Source organism: Lampetra fluviatilis, chromosome 27 (assembly GCF_964198595.1).
Source record: "Lampetra fluviatilis chromosome 27, kcLamFluv1.1, whole genome shotgun sequence".
Taxonomy (NCBI): Eukaryota; Metazoa; Chordata; class Hyperoartia; order Petromyzontiformes; family Petromyzontidae; genus Lampetra; species Lampetra fluviatilis.
Genome location: NC_136301.1, coordinates 11,623,973 through 11,638,567, shown reverse-complemented (window position 1 = coordinate 11,638,567; position 14,595 = coordinate 11,623,973). Strand labels below are relative to the sequence as shown.

Here is a 14,595-nt window from a genome sequence, read left to right as displayed (position 1 = left end):
ATCAAAACCATTACCTTAACATACATAGCAGGGGTAACCAAAAAGATTTCCAAAACCATGAACACAAGAAAGATCCAGGTCCGATTTAACACAGTACATAAAATTCGTGATCTGATCCCATCTGTGAAGGACAAGATCCCTGACATGCAATACCCCGGCGTCTACAAACTAAGCTGTGTCTGTGGCAGTAGTTACTTTGGGGAAAGTAAGCGACATGTCTCGGACCAGGTTCGTGAACATAAGGCAGATCTGAAACACGGTAGGACCAATACCTCGGCCGTGGCTGATCATTGTTTTAATGCGGTGGGCTCACACGAAACTGATTTCTCTAAGACAAAGGTACTTTGCAAACCCACTGACTTTCAACAAAGATTTGTTCATGAAGCCATCCATATATACACAATTTCAACCGAGAAGATGGGTACAAACTCAACAATTACTGGAAGGCCGTTGTCAACCAGTTTAAGTCATATAACAAGCCTACATAAGACCTTGTTGCAGGAGCTTTCTCTCTCTCACCTGAAGACGGTCGCTTGTGTTGCGATCGAAACGTCGTGATCTATTATTTTTTCTACCTACGTGACTTTACCGAAAGAACCAAAGAGTATGACTGTAATGTTTCTATTTTCGACCTGGCAGCCCTTTAATTGATGGAAGCCAACTACCAGGACCATCACTGCCCACTACTACCATCACCACTAGTAGCAGCCCTTTATTGGTGGAAGCCCACTAGCAGCACCATCACTACCCACCACTACCATCACCTCTAGCAACAACCTCCACCGCCACCAGTGTGAGTGTGTAATTTTCCCGGCAGCACTGCCCTACATGCTGCTGGGGGCCACCGTTTTTAATCCCTAACATTAACATTAGCTACCCCGCCTATTCTGCTGACACTTAGGCCACGCCCGTTTTAAACCTTTATAAACAGCTTGCCTTGAGAGGCTAACCCCCATTTTCCTGATGACGACCACTTGTGTTGCGATCGAAATGTCGTGTTTTTTTAATGCTTATCTTTATTATTATTATTATTTTTATCTGCGTGACTTTACCAAAAGAACCAAAGAATATAAATTCCTGCATTCACGAAAGTTTTAAGTCAAAATTATCTTAATTGAAAGAACTGTATCCTGTGGTGAGATCTGAATCCTGAGACCGGACATAATTACAATAAAATCATAATCAGTAAATTTTTAAGCGAGAATCATGATCTGTTTTATCACGATTGGTAATACACCCCTAACCAACAAAGCTAAGCATCACACGCACACACATTAATCACAGGGAGTTATTTTTCCCCAATTATCTTCCTTAAATGATCATCAAATAGAGCAAGTCAAGATCTATAAGTATCTTGGGGTCATCTTTGATTCAAAACTGAATTTTCAAGGTCACATTGATTATATTGGTAAAAAGACAAAATAAAAAATTGGTGTTCTGTATCGACACAAGCACTGCTTCCCCCCCTATGTTCCGCTTGGAATTGATAAAAGCTACCATACTGCCTCTACTTGATTACCGTGACATCTATATATATAAAATCGCAAATCTGTCTGTCTGTCTGTGTGTGTGTCTGTCTGTCTGTCGCCGGACCATACGCAGTTTCATTGGACGACCGGCGCGGACCACGGCGGTTGCTCCTGGCAACGGGTAGCGACGCATTCGCTGCGGGGTGGACGCCATTTTTAATTCCCATTAAAATATGCGCACGCATTAACACGCGACTCTGAGGTAAATTCATCAAAGTTTCACGTCCTCTTCACTCCCCCCCCACCCCAATGTGTGCAATTACTATCATAGGGTCGGTAGATAATACAATTATAGCGATTAGACAGTATTATTGTAGCGCGGGGGGGGGGGGGGGGTAACAGCCCCAGTACCCAGCCTCAGCCGGTGGGCAATCTAGGCGAGGCCGGAGGCTCTGCACGGTACTAGGCCTCGACACCCCACCCGTGTCAAGCGACGACTTTGTGGTATAAACTCGATATACCCAGCGTTGCCCGGGGGGAAAATACATTTAAAATCTTCTGAAAACTTTCAAACATTACATACCAATGAAAAAACAACTGTGTAATTACTTTTAAACCCGACGCGCCAAGAATCGATTCTTTAAATGTTGACTGTACAAATAGTCATTAAGCTGGGTGAGCGTACTGGCAGTCTATAATGTAGACTGTAGCCTGGTTATTAAGCTGGGTGGGTGTAATGGCAGTCTATAATGTAGACTGTAGCCTGGTTATTAAGTAAAGTGAGTCAATTTGTAACACGTAGGCTTTCGCGACCATTATTCATAAACAACGTTATTGGGTTTAGATCGCCTTATTTATTAATGTGTTGTAACCCTCCACCACCCGACACGGCCAATCAGTAAAAAAGTGTCACGTTGATAAAAGACTAATAGTTGGTAGTGAGGGGAACATTTTATTTTGCGTTAAAAATGCTTTAAAAATACACTAAACGCTCAGGTAAATTCTTCACTGCGTGATGTCCCCCCCACCCCGATGCGTGCAGTGATTACTACTATACATTTGCTAGATGCTACCACTATAGGCCGTACATATTACTGCACAGCGGCCGAGGAGATCGTGGCTGGGGGGGGGGGCAGGGGTAGCAGCCCATCTGTGTATATATGTAAGGTTATTAAGAAATATATTTTTCACCCGGGCAACGTCGGGTACTTCTGCTAGTCTATATATATAAAATCGCAAATCTGTCTGTCTGTCTGTGTGTGTCTGTCTGTCTGTTTGTGTGTCGCCGGACCATACGCAGTTTCATTGGACGAAATGTGAGGGATTTGCGAGACACGATTGGTCCGTTTGGTTTACCACGGCGGTTGCTCCTGGCAACGGGTAGCGACTCATTCGCTGCGGGGTGGACGCCATTTTTAATTCCCGTTAAAAATATGCGCACGCATTAACACGCGACTCTGAGGTAAATTCATCAAAGTTTCACGTCCTCTTCACTCCCCCCCCACCCCAATGTGTGCAATTACTATTATAGGGTCGGTAGATAATAAAATTATAGCGATTAGACAGTATTATTGTAGCGCGGGGGGGGGGGGGGGGGTAACGGCCCCAGTACCCAGCCTCAGCCGGGTGGGCAATCTAGGCGAGGCCGGAGGCTCTGCACGGTACTAGGCCTCGACACCCCACCCGTGTCAAGCGACGACTTTGTGGTATAAACTCGATATACCCAGCGTTGCCCGGGGGGAAAATACATTTAAAATCTTCTGAAAACTTTCAAACATTACATACCATTGAAAAAACAACTGTGTAATTACTTTTAAACCCGACGCGCCAAGAATCGATTCTTTAAATGTTGACTGTACAAATAGTCATTAAGCTGGGTGAGCGTACTGGCAGTCTATAATGTAGACTGTAGCCTGGTTATTAAGCTGGGTGGGTGTACTGGCAGTCTATAATGTAGACTGTAGCCTGGTTATTAAGTAAAGTGAGTCAATTTGTAACACGTAGGCTTTCGCGACCATTATTCATAAACAACGTTATTGGATTTAGATCGCCTTATTTATTAATGTGTTGTAACCATCCACCACCCGACACGGCCAATCAGTAAAAAAGTGTCACGTTGATAAAAGACTAATAGTTGGTAGTGAGGGGAACATTTTATTTTGCGTTAAAAATGCTTTAAAAATACACTAAACGCTCAGGTAAATTCTTCACTGCGTGATGTCCCCCCCACCCCGATGCGTGCAGTGATTACTACTATACATTTGCTAGATGCTACCACTATAGGCCGTACATATTACTGCACAGCGGCCGAGGAGATCGTGGCTGGGGGGGGCAGGGGTAGCAGCCCATCTGTGTATATATGTAAGGTTATTAAGAAATATATTTTTCACCCGGGCAACGCCGGGTACTTCTGCTAGTCTATATATATAAAATCGCAAATCTGTCTGTCTGTCTGTGTGTCGCCGGACCATACGCAGTTTCATTGGACGAAATGTGAGGGATTTGCGAGACACGATTGGTCCGTTTGGTTTACCACGGCGGTTGCTCCTGGCAACGGGTAGCGACTCATTCGCTGCGGGGTGGACGCCATTTTTAATTCCCGTTAAAAATATGCGCACGCATTAACACGCGACTCTGAGGTAAATTCATCAAAGTTTCACGTCCTCTTCACTCCCCCCCCACCCCAATGTGTGCAATTACTATTATAGGGTCGGTAGATAATACAATTATAGCGATTAGACAGTATTATTGTAGCGCGGGGGGGGGGGGGGGGGGTAACGGCCCCAGTACCCAGCCTCAGCCGGGTGGGCAATCTAGGCGAGGCCGGAGGCTCTGCACGGTACTAGGCCTCGACACCCCACCCGTGTCAAGCGACGACTTTGTGGTATAAACTCGATATACCCAGCGTTGCCCGGGGGGAAAATACATTTAAAATCTTCTGAAAACTTTCAAACATTACATACCAATGAAAAAACAACTGTGTAATTACTTTTAAACCCGACGCGCCAAGAATCGATTCTTTAAATGTTGACTGTACAAATAGTCATTAAGCTGGGTGAGCGTACTGGCAGTCTATAATGTAGACTGTAGCCTGGTTATTAAGCTGGGTGGGTGTAATGGCAGTCTATAATGTAGACTGTAGCCTGGTTATTAAGTAAAGTGAGTCAATTTGTAACACGTAGGCTTTCGCGACCATTATTCATAAACAACGTTATTGGGTTTAGATCGCCTTATTTATTAATGTGTTGTAACCCTCCACCACCCGACACGGCCAATCAGTAAAAAAGTGTCACGTTGATAAAAGACTAATAGTTGGTAGTGAGGGGAACATTTTATTTTGCGTTAAAAATGCTTTAAAAATACACTAAACGCTCAGGTAAATTCTTCACTGCGTGATGTCCCCTCCACCCCGATGCGTGCAGTGATTACTACTATACATTTGCTAGATGCTACCACTATAGGCCGTACATATTACTGCACAGCGGCCGAGGAGATCGTGGTTGGGGGTGGGGGGCAGGGGTAGCAGCCAATCTGTGTATATATGTAAGGTTATTAAGAAATATATTTTTCACCCGGGCAACGCCGGGTTCTTCTGCTAGTCTATATATATAAAATCGCAAATCTGTCTGTCTGTGTGTGTGTCTGTCTGTCTGTCTGTGTGTCGCCGGACCATACGCAGTTTCATTGGACGAAATGTGAGGGATTTGCGAGACACGATTGGTCCGTTTCGTTTACCACGGCGGTTGCTCCTGGCAACGGGTAGCGACTCATTCGCTGCGGGGTGGACGCCATTTTTAATTCCCGTTAAAAATATGCGCACGCATTAACACGCGACTCTGAGGTAAATTCATCAAAGTTTCACGTCCTCTTCACTCCCCCCCCACCCCAATATGTGCAATTACTATCATAGGGTCGGTAGATAATACAATTATAGCGATTAGACAGTATTATTGTAGCGCGGGGGGGGGGGTAACGGCCCCAGTACCCAGCCTCAGCCGGGTGGGCAATCTAGGCGAGGCCGGAGGCTCTGCACGGTACTAGGCCTCGACACCCCACCCGTGTCAAGCGACGACTTTGTGGTATAAACTCGATATACCCAGCGTTGCCCGGGGGGAAAATACATTTAAAATCTTCTGAAAACTTTCAAACATTACATACCAATGAAAAAACAACTGTGTAATTACTTTTAAACCCGACGCGCCAAGAATCGATTCTTTAAATGTTGACTGTACAAATAGTCATTAAGCTGGGTGAGCGTACTGGCAGTCTATAATGTAGACTGTAGCCTGGTTATTAAGCTGGGTGGGTGTACTGGCAGTCTATAATGTAGACTGTAGCCTGGTTATTAAGTAAAGTGAGTCAATTTGTAACACGTAGGCTTTCGCGACCATTATTCATAAACAACGTTATTGGGTTTAGATCGCCTTATTTATTAATGTGTTGTAACCCTCCACCACCCGACACGGCCAATCAGTAAAAAAGTGTCACGTTGATAAAAGACTAATAGTTGGTAGTGAAGGGAACATTTTATTTTGCGTTAAAAATGCTTTAAAAATACACTAAACGCTCAGGTAAATTCTTCACTGCGTGATGTCCCCCCCACCCCGATGCGTGCAGTGATTACTACTATACATTTGCTAGATGCTACCACTATAGGCCGTACATATTACTGCACAGCGGCCGAGGAGATCGTGGCTGCGGGGGGGGGGGGGCAGGGGTAGCAGCCAATCTGTGTATATATGTAAGGTTATTAAGAAATATATTTTTCACCTGGGCAACGCCGGGTACTTCTGCTATGGTATATAAATCAGCCCCCAGTACTATACTGAAGAAGCTTGACTCAATTCATCACTCGGCCTTAAGATTTGCATTGAACTGCCCATATAGCACCCACCACTGCGATCTCTACATTGGGTCAAACTTAACTTCTCTTAATGATCAACGGCTTGCGCATCAGATCTTATTTATTCACGATGTACTTAAAAAAAATCAGCAGACTACCTGCTGGATCTCCTCACTGTCTCGAAGAACAAATGTGACCTAAGGTCTTCGCTCATTTAACAGCTTCACATTCCTTATTGCTGTACAAATACTGGAGGAAGGGCCTTTGCTATTGATGCCCCCAGGGTCTGGAATGCTATCGCCAATAAACTGAAACTTGGATCACTACCTGTAAGATCTTCACTTAAAACTGCTCTAGAGGAGTGGTACACCCCTAGCTACCACTGCTATTCAGAATGGCCTGAAATCAAATGTATCGTTTCGGTTGACCGCTGCAAAGTATGATCTTGAGTTTTGATTATAGTGTGCTGATCTTTAAAGGTGTATTGAAATGTTTTGCTACTGATACTCCTGCTGTTATGGAGTGACTCATGCAGCCAGCTATGGCTGAAAAGTTTGGTCGTACATGTTATATATATCGCTTATTGTTAAATTTGAATCACAGTTCCTATGATCACTGTTACATTGTTTTATCGCTTTATTGTGATTTTGAAAACTTTTGGTTTAGCCATGTTTGTTTGTTATAGTACAGAGTTAGCCTGATAACTTTAATCTAAATTGTCTTATGGTTGTTATTGTTTAACTTGCATCCCACTGGGATTTTTGCACACAGCATTGAAATACTGTGTTTTTTCTGTAAGACTTTGCTGTTTTTTCCTGGATTTTTCTGTTGCATGTAGTGACTTTAAGATGTTTCTTGTTCATGTTTTTGTTTGTTGCGGTTGCACCCGATTCAAGAGCCGCATGGCTCACAGAGTAATAAATGAAATGAAACTGAAAATCAGTCACCCACATAATACACCCCCTAGACAACGAAGCCAAGCATCACACACACACTAACACATCAATCACAAATATCCACACACACATAATACACCCACTAGACAATGAAAGAACCAATAATAATACACATAACTACACACACACCGATTGATCATAATACAAACACACACATTAATAATACTCCTACACTCACGCACATAGATAATACACATCATACACATACATTTTCACTCACCTAATCACACATACGATTGATCACATTACACTCACGATTAACATCAATTAACATTGCACACACATTTAATAAATTTAATAATTGTGCCTATTTACATAATTTAATAAATGTGCATAATTTGATACATTTTCATTTTTTTTAATTTTACAAAAAAATCCACAACACAATATATACAAACAGTACTGATACAGCTGAGTGTGCTGTCACATCTGTACTAAAACAGCTGTGTGTGCTGTCACCTTTGTACTGATACAGTTGAGTGTGGGTCGTGCTGAGCGGTCGTCTCCATAGTGTAAACCCGGGTCTCTGTGTCACGAGCTCCCAGCCGGGCAAGGTCATGTGATCATCGCCCTCATTATCCGCGTCGGACCCTGGCAATGCTGAAAGTCGCTCCACTGTCTGCAGGTCAACCACACACCTAGGGGATGGGTAAAGGGGTGGATGCACACAAGGTGGGGTGACATCAAGGGTGAGGCACTGGGGAGTTATACATGGGGACAGCAATAGCTGATGCAGCTGGGAGACACGCAGGGTGGCAGAGACACAGTGGTAACACTTGTGCCGCACAGTAAGGTGTTGGGTTAGATTCCTGACTCTGGCATGTTACTGTGTGGAGTTTGTACGTTCTCCAGGCTATCTGGTTTCATCCCAGAGCTGAACAAACATAAACACCACACACGATGTAACTTATATTGGGCCAAACATCTCAATGTTCAAAAATCACCTGCAAATTACTCCATGGGATTACCCACAGCAACATCACCCCGGATTACAAAGACCTGGCTGGATCCTGCTGAAAAGGAGTCTCGAGACTCAGTGATGCTTTCCCAGACAAGAAAGGATTAACAATAAGAATGAGAACACAGTCACAGGTGTATGTTGTGGAGAGGCTGTGGCACCACATCTTGCCACTCTTGTATCTTTCTACGTGTCACGTTCTCACCCTTTACGTTTTCAATCTTTGCTGTGTCCCTGTCTCTCTCTGTTCCTCCTTCTCCTTGTGCTCAATCCACACTTTGGCTCTTTTTCTCTTCTCGCCCCCCACCACTGGAACAAACTTCCCCCTCCACATTAAGCAGTCACCTTCACTCACTGTTTCCGCTCCTCACTCAAAAATCACTTAATTTCCCTAGCTCACCCCACGACCCCCCCACTTCATCTCCCCCTCATAACCGCCACTGTTACTTTTCCCTCTTCATATTCTCATTATATGGCGTTCACTCATTCCCCATTTCTTCAATCCATTCATCATAATTTATTATCAATTTTGCTTTCACCGAATTCAAGCATCACAGATTTGTCCATTGCTTCCTCTCATCTATTTCATTGACCTCATCTCCAATATTATAGTCGTATGTACTATTGTTAATTCTTTGTAAAGCGCCTTGGTTAAGGTGCTATAATTCATTTAAGATAAGATGAGGCTGTGTTGATTGTGGTTGTGACGAGTCTGTCCAAGTCAGCGGTGCTACAGATCATGGCTGTGGTTGTGGTTTCTGATGCTGTATCATCGACAGTTGGTGCTGTGGTTGCAGTGATCGAGGCTGTGGCTCGTGGTGGTTGAATTTCTCTCTGCGGTTGGTTGATCGTGGCGACACCGTGGTTGCTGTGATCGCGGGTTGTGTCTGTGGTGACGTTGCCGTTTGCTCTGCTCCGCCACCTTACCGCGTGATCTCATCGTCTCCAACGCTGTTCCTCTCCCAGCTGAACAGCACCGTCGCCATGGCTCCCAATGAACGGGTCCGCAGCCATGACCACCACCCTACGCTACACCACCCGGCGCTCCACCCCGTGCCCCACCAGCCCCATCCCGATCCCGAGTGTGACCCGGATCCCCATCCAGATCCCCCGCCACCAGAGGATGAGAGTTTAGCACGGGCGCAAACGCAACGCTGAAATGAAAGGCAACGTTTCGGGGGGGAGGGGGGTAGACAGAACTTTCAGGTAGGGAAGAGGAACCATTGGGAGGAGACATGTTTGTGGTAAGTGGATGAACGTTTAGGATCAGATTTATTTCGGGATAGACAAGGAAGAATGTATAATATGCATATGTGACAGGAATCAAGCATGCCAAGCTGATGAACAACTATTTAGGTTGCACGGCCTCATGCGAAGGAATGCCCAGCATGCCTTCGGATTCACATAGGGGCACACACACATGTGCACGCACCTGATGCGGTCTTGAGATGAAAGGCTATTTTTACATTCTAACAAGATCTATTCGGGTTTGACCTGCCAGATTACTGCGGGTAATTTGAGCAATCACCAAAATCCGACTTGCGGCTCTGCCACTGGCAAGTTTATACTGAAAGGGGCGAGCGTGACCGCGTGCCAGGCTCGGTGCACTAGGCTGGACGGAGGTCACCTGACACCTGTCAGTACTGGCCATGGCTGGGAAACTATGAGAGACGATGGGGCGGCTGTTTCCTGTAAAATAAAACTAAGAAGTAGAATGTTTAGTCTTTTGTCAAGACATTGCTGTATGTATGTTGAACTTCCTTCACACCATACGTAGCGAACCGTGCTAATCGGAGGTGCGGGGGAGGACAACAAACTAAACACAAAAAGGATGAAGGCTTCCCCATGCTGTGCTAATTATGGGGGTTAATTGACTATACTTCACCACGTTGATCAGTGCTGAGTGAAGAAGGAGAGACCCAGAACCAGTTTAAACATAATTCGCTGCTGATGTTAGCCTTGACCGGGAATCAAACGCATGTGACAAGGTCCCCACACCTCCGATTTCCCTGCATCTCCGATTAGCACGGTTGGCTAAGTATGGTGCAATAGAAGTTCAACATACATACATAATACAGTGCGCTAACCACGGTGCCACCACTCGACCCATTGTAATATTTGGTTACACGGTATATTCAATGTCAACATTTCAAGCGTCTCCCTGGAGCAAAGGGGGCAGTGCTCATCTGTATTGGTGGAGCCAATGGTGGAAATTATTCACTCCTATTACAGGCACCAGTCTATCCAAAGGATCATTCCTCATCATCGGCCATGATGAATCCACTGCTTACTGCTGTGTCATGGGTTAACCAAATGAGGTGGCTGTCAGATGCAACACTTGTGCTTCCCAATGTAGCAACATACATACAGACAGAAATACACGGATATTCACACTCATAAATACAAATATACACGAAAATACATCATGCATTGCACACACTACACATACAATTTCCAACATAGACTGTTGGGACAAGTATTGTTAGTGAGTTTCTACAGACACATCCCACGAATTACACACACAGCAAGAATTAGACACACAATCACACAGCATGTTTTACATACACACGCATTAAGAATTGCAAACGCATAATGAACTACATACACACACACACACACTCATATAATTAATTACAAACGCACAACTAAACACCTTTAAGTACACACATGCACACACCAAACACCATACAAAGACACACCACCAAACACTATGCATTACACACACACCAACCAGCCAACAACATGACTTCCGAGCCTCTGAATCTCCAATTAGCACGGTGGGCTACGTACGGTGCAAAAGATATTCAACATATACACTTAGGCACTCATCATGAATTACACACACTATGAATTACACACACACACCATGATTTACACACACTGAATTACCATGAATTACACACATACACACACCATGCATTACACACATACCATAAACTATACACACACCATGAATTACACACATACACACCATGAATTACACATACCATGAATTACACACACACACACACACCATAAATTACACACACACACCATGAATTACACACATACACACACCATGAATTACACACATACACACACCATGAATTACACACATACACACACCATGAATTACACACATACACACCATGAATTACACATACACCCCATGAATTACACATACACACCATGAATTACACATACACACCATGAATTACACACATACACCATGAATTACACACATACACACACCATGAATTACACACACACACACACACCATGAATTACACACACACACCATGAATTACACACACACACCATGAATTACACACATACACACACCATGAATTGCACACATACACACCATGAATTACACGCATACACACACCATGAATTACACATACACACCATGAATTACACACATACACCATGAATTACACACACACACCATTAATTACACGCATACACACATCATGAATTACACACACACCATGAATTACACATACACCATGAATTACACGCATACACACACACCATGAATGACACACACAAACCATGAATTACACATACACCATTACACACATACACACACCATGAATTACACATACACACCATGAATTACACACATACACCCCATGAATTACACATACACACCATGAATTACACACATACAACCACAATAATTACACATACACACCATGAATTACACACAGAGGTCCATAGTGGCCAACGCACCTTGGGCTCCCCTCTCCATCTCACGTGGCGAGACGCCACTCGCGCGCTCAACCACGCGCGTAGCATTGCGATCACAGCTCCAGCAGCAAGCAGACCTAGACGGCAACACAACTCCACCCGTAGTGGACCTTAACGACGATCGCTCGCCGTTATCGATGATAATAATGATACTCTCTAGCCAGGTTGAGACGATGAGAGAGAAGCTGCCGTCATGTGAGCGACCCCGCCGCGACAGCTGCGACCTCAGTTGTGTGTCGGGAGGGGGGGCTTGTGGCGGCAGTGGCACAAACAAAAATAGCCGCTGCCACGGCCGCCATCTTAGTAAAGGGAAAGCCGGCGGCGGTTTGAAACCGCGCGAGGGGTCGCCGTCACCTGGCCATCGGGTCGTGACGTCACCAAGACTTGTGGTCCCGGCGGGGGCCGTCGGATTCCCCTTACAAATATGGCCGCCGACAGACCGCGCGCGCGAGGTTTTTTTTTGGGGCGGCGGTTGCGCAGGCGATTGGGCTCCATTTGTTGTTCTCATGCAGGGTCGTCTACGGCAACTTAGCTGCCTGTTTGAATTGTTTTTAATCTTTAAATGTCGAGTTGTTTTTCTTCTCCAGTGTGTGTGTCATCCGTTATATGAACCTTAATCTAATGTCTCGCAGACATTATATTATAATGTAAACAAAAACGTTTTTACCAATGGGTTTGAATGGTGGCAAGTGTTGTCTTGTTAAACTATGCCTTTAAATGAAGATTATGCCTTTAAAACTACTAAATGACGATGTGTGACGAGGGGGATTTGAGAAATGTGACGTCACATCAAAATGCACAACTTTAAATAAATATAAACACGTTCTACTTAATTAAATAGAATTGTTATAACACGAATTTTTATTATAAAATTTTTGATTGCTTACATTTATTAAGGTCACCTTTGATTGAGAGGATAGATTATATTATAATGTTAAACATAAGAACCAGAAGTCAAACTACGTCACACTTTTATATTGTACTCGCTTTCCTATCCGGCTTCGCCCGGGACTTGGATTCACCACGCCCGGCCGCCTTTGTCTCCCCAGTAGCGATGTTCACACACCACACCAGTTAGTCGTTTGAGGCTTAGTCGACCTAGGGGAAGCCCAGAACCGGTTCAAATAATCGTCACCGGTAAAGTCACGTAGGTAACACATTAAAATTAATTAAAGTAAAATAAAATAAAAATCACGACGTTTCGGAGGCAACACAAGCCTCCGTCCTCAGGTGGAACCGTCACAGCCACGACAGCTGTATCAAGTAAATGAGAGATTGCAAGAGCTACCACTCCGTATATATAATGGTTGGAGAGGGGGGGAAGGGCCAAGTACGGCACACTTTTTATTCATATGGTAAGGTGAGGCTTAAGAGGGTGAGCCTTTGTTATGGAGAGGTACGGTTTGTGACAAGGCCTGGCCTACATAACAATAGTGTGAAAAAAAGAAACAACTAAACATGGTAAAACAAGCCTGGCTGTCTATCAATAACCTGTAATAGTTGTCTGTCAAATAAGATTGGCCAAATAAGTGTAGTTAAATCTTTTTTGCATGGTTAATCACATCTTTCCAATGATTACTCAGTTTGTAACCATCATCACGGTTGAAATTATGTCTGTGTTTGTATATTTGTATGGCTTCGTGTACAAACCTTTGATGGTAGCCAGGAGGTTTGCAGAGAACCTTGGTCTCGGAAAAGACAATTTCATGAGAGCCCACCGAGTTGTAGCAATGATCGGCAACGGCAGAAAAATCAGTTCTGCCGTGTTTCAGATCTGACTTGTGCTCGCGGACACGATCAGAAACATGACGTTTCGTTTCTCCAATGTAGCAATCACCACAAATGCAACTCAATTTGTAGACTCCAGGATACTGTAAGTCAGGAACGACATCCTTCACAGATGGAATCAGATCACGGATTTTATGCACTGTACTGAATCGGACTTGGATCTTATGTTTGTTTAGAATTTTGGAGATCTTTTTGGTCACGCCTGCTATGTATGGTAACGTGATAGTTTTGGTCGGAGTTTCATGTGGCTGTTTCTGTGTGGTGGGAGAAACAGCTTGGCGGATAGTGCGGTCAGAGTGTCCGTTCATCCTGAGGGCCCGATGTACATGTCTTAATTCACCGGCCAGGTGGTGTTGGTCAGAAATGCCATGGGCTCTGTGGTATAGCGTTTTGATGAGATAATTCTTTTGAGATGGGTGGTGGTGGGAATCCGATTTCAAGTAGAAATCTGTGTGGGTGGCTTTCCTGTAGACAGAATGTCCCAAGGATCTGTCAGGCCTTCTCTCAAACAGAATATCCAAGAATGGTAGTTTACCGTCTTTCTCCACTTCCATAGTGAATCTGATGGATGGGTGTCTAGAATTGATGTGGTCCAAGAAGTGGTTCAATGCTGGGAGGCCATGTGGCCAGATGACGAAAGTGTCATCCACATACCTCTTCCACAGGGAAGGACGCAGGGTGGATGTCTGGATGGCGTCTGATTTAAACTTTTCCATGAACATGTTGGCTATCACTGGTAACAAGGGGGAGCCCATAGGGGCACCCTCATTCTGTTTGTAGAAGGTGCCATTCCAGGTAAAATAGGTGTTGGTGAGGCAATGCCTAACCAGCGCAGGTACATCAGAATTC

General features: G+C 44.4%; 1 protein-coding gene across 1 annotated transcript in view; it reads right to left on the bottom strand.

Annotated features, from left to right (window-relative positions):
* The window catches only part of STARD7 (StAR related lipid transfer domain containing 7), a 29,841-nt gene extending 17,650 nt beyond the window's left edge, over window positions 1–12,191 (bottom strand). The window contains exons 1-3 of the mRNA XM_078869234.1: window positions 11,941–12,191; window positions 9,154–9,380; window positions 7,728–7,906 (exon numbers count right to left, since the gene is read on the bottom strand). Coding sequence (XP_078725360.1) covers window positions 7,728–7,906; window positions 9,154–9,380; window positions 11,941–12,006 — 472 coding nt within the window. The 5' untranslated portion in view covers window positions 12,007–12,191. The remainder of the gene's footprint in view (window positions 1–7,727; window positions 7,907–9,153; window positions 9,381–11,940) is intronic.
* Window positions 12,192–14,595: the final 2,404 nt, after the last annotated feature.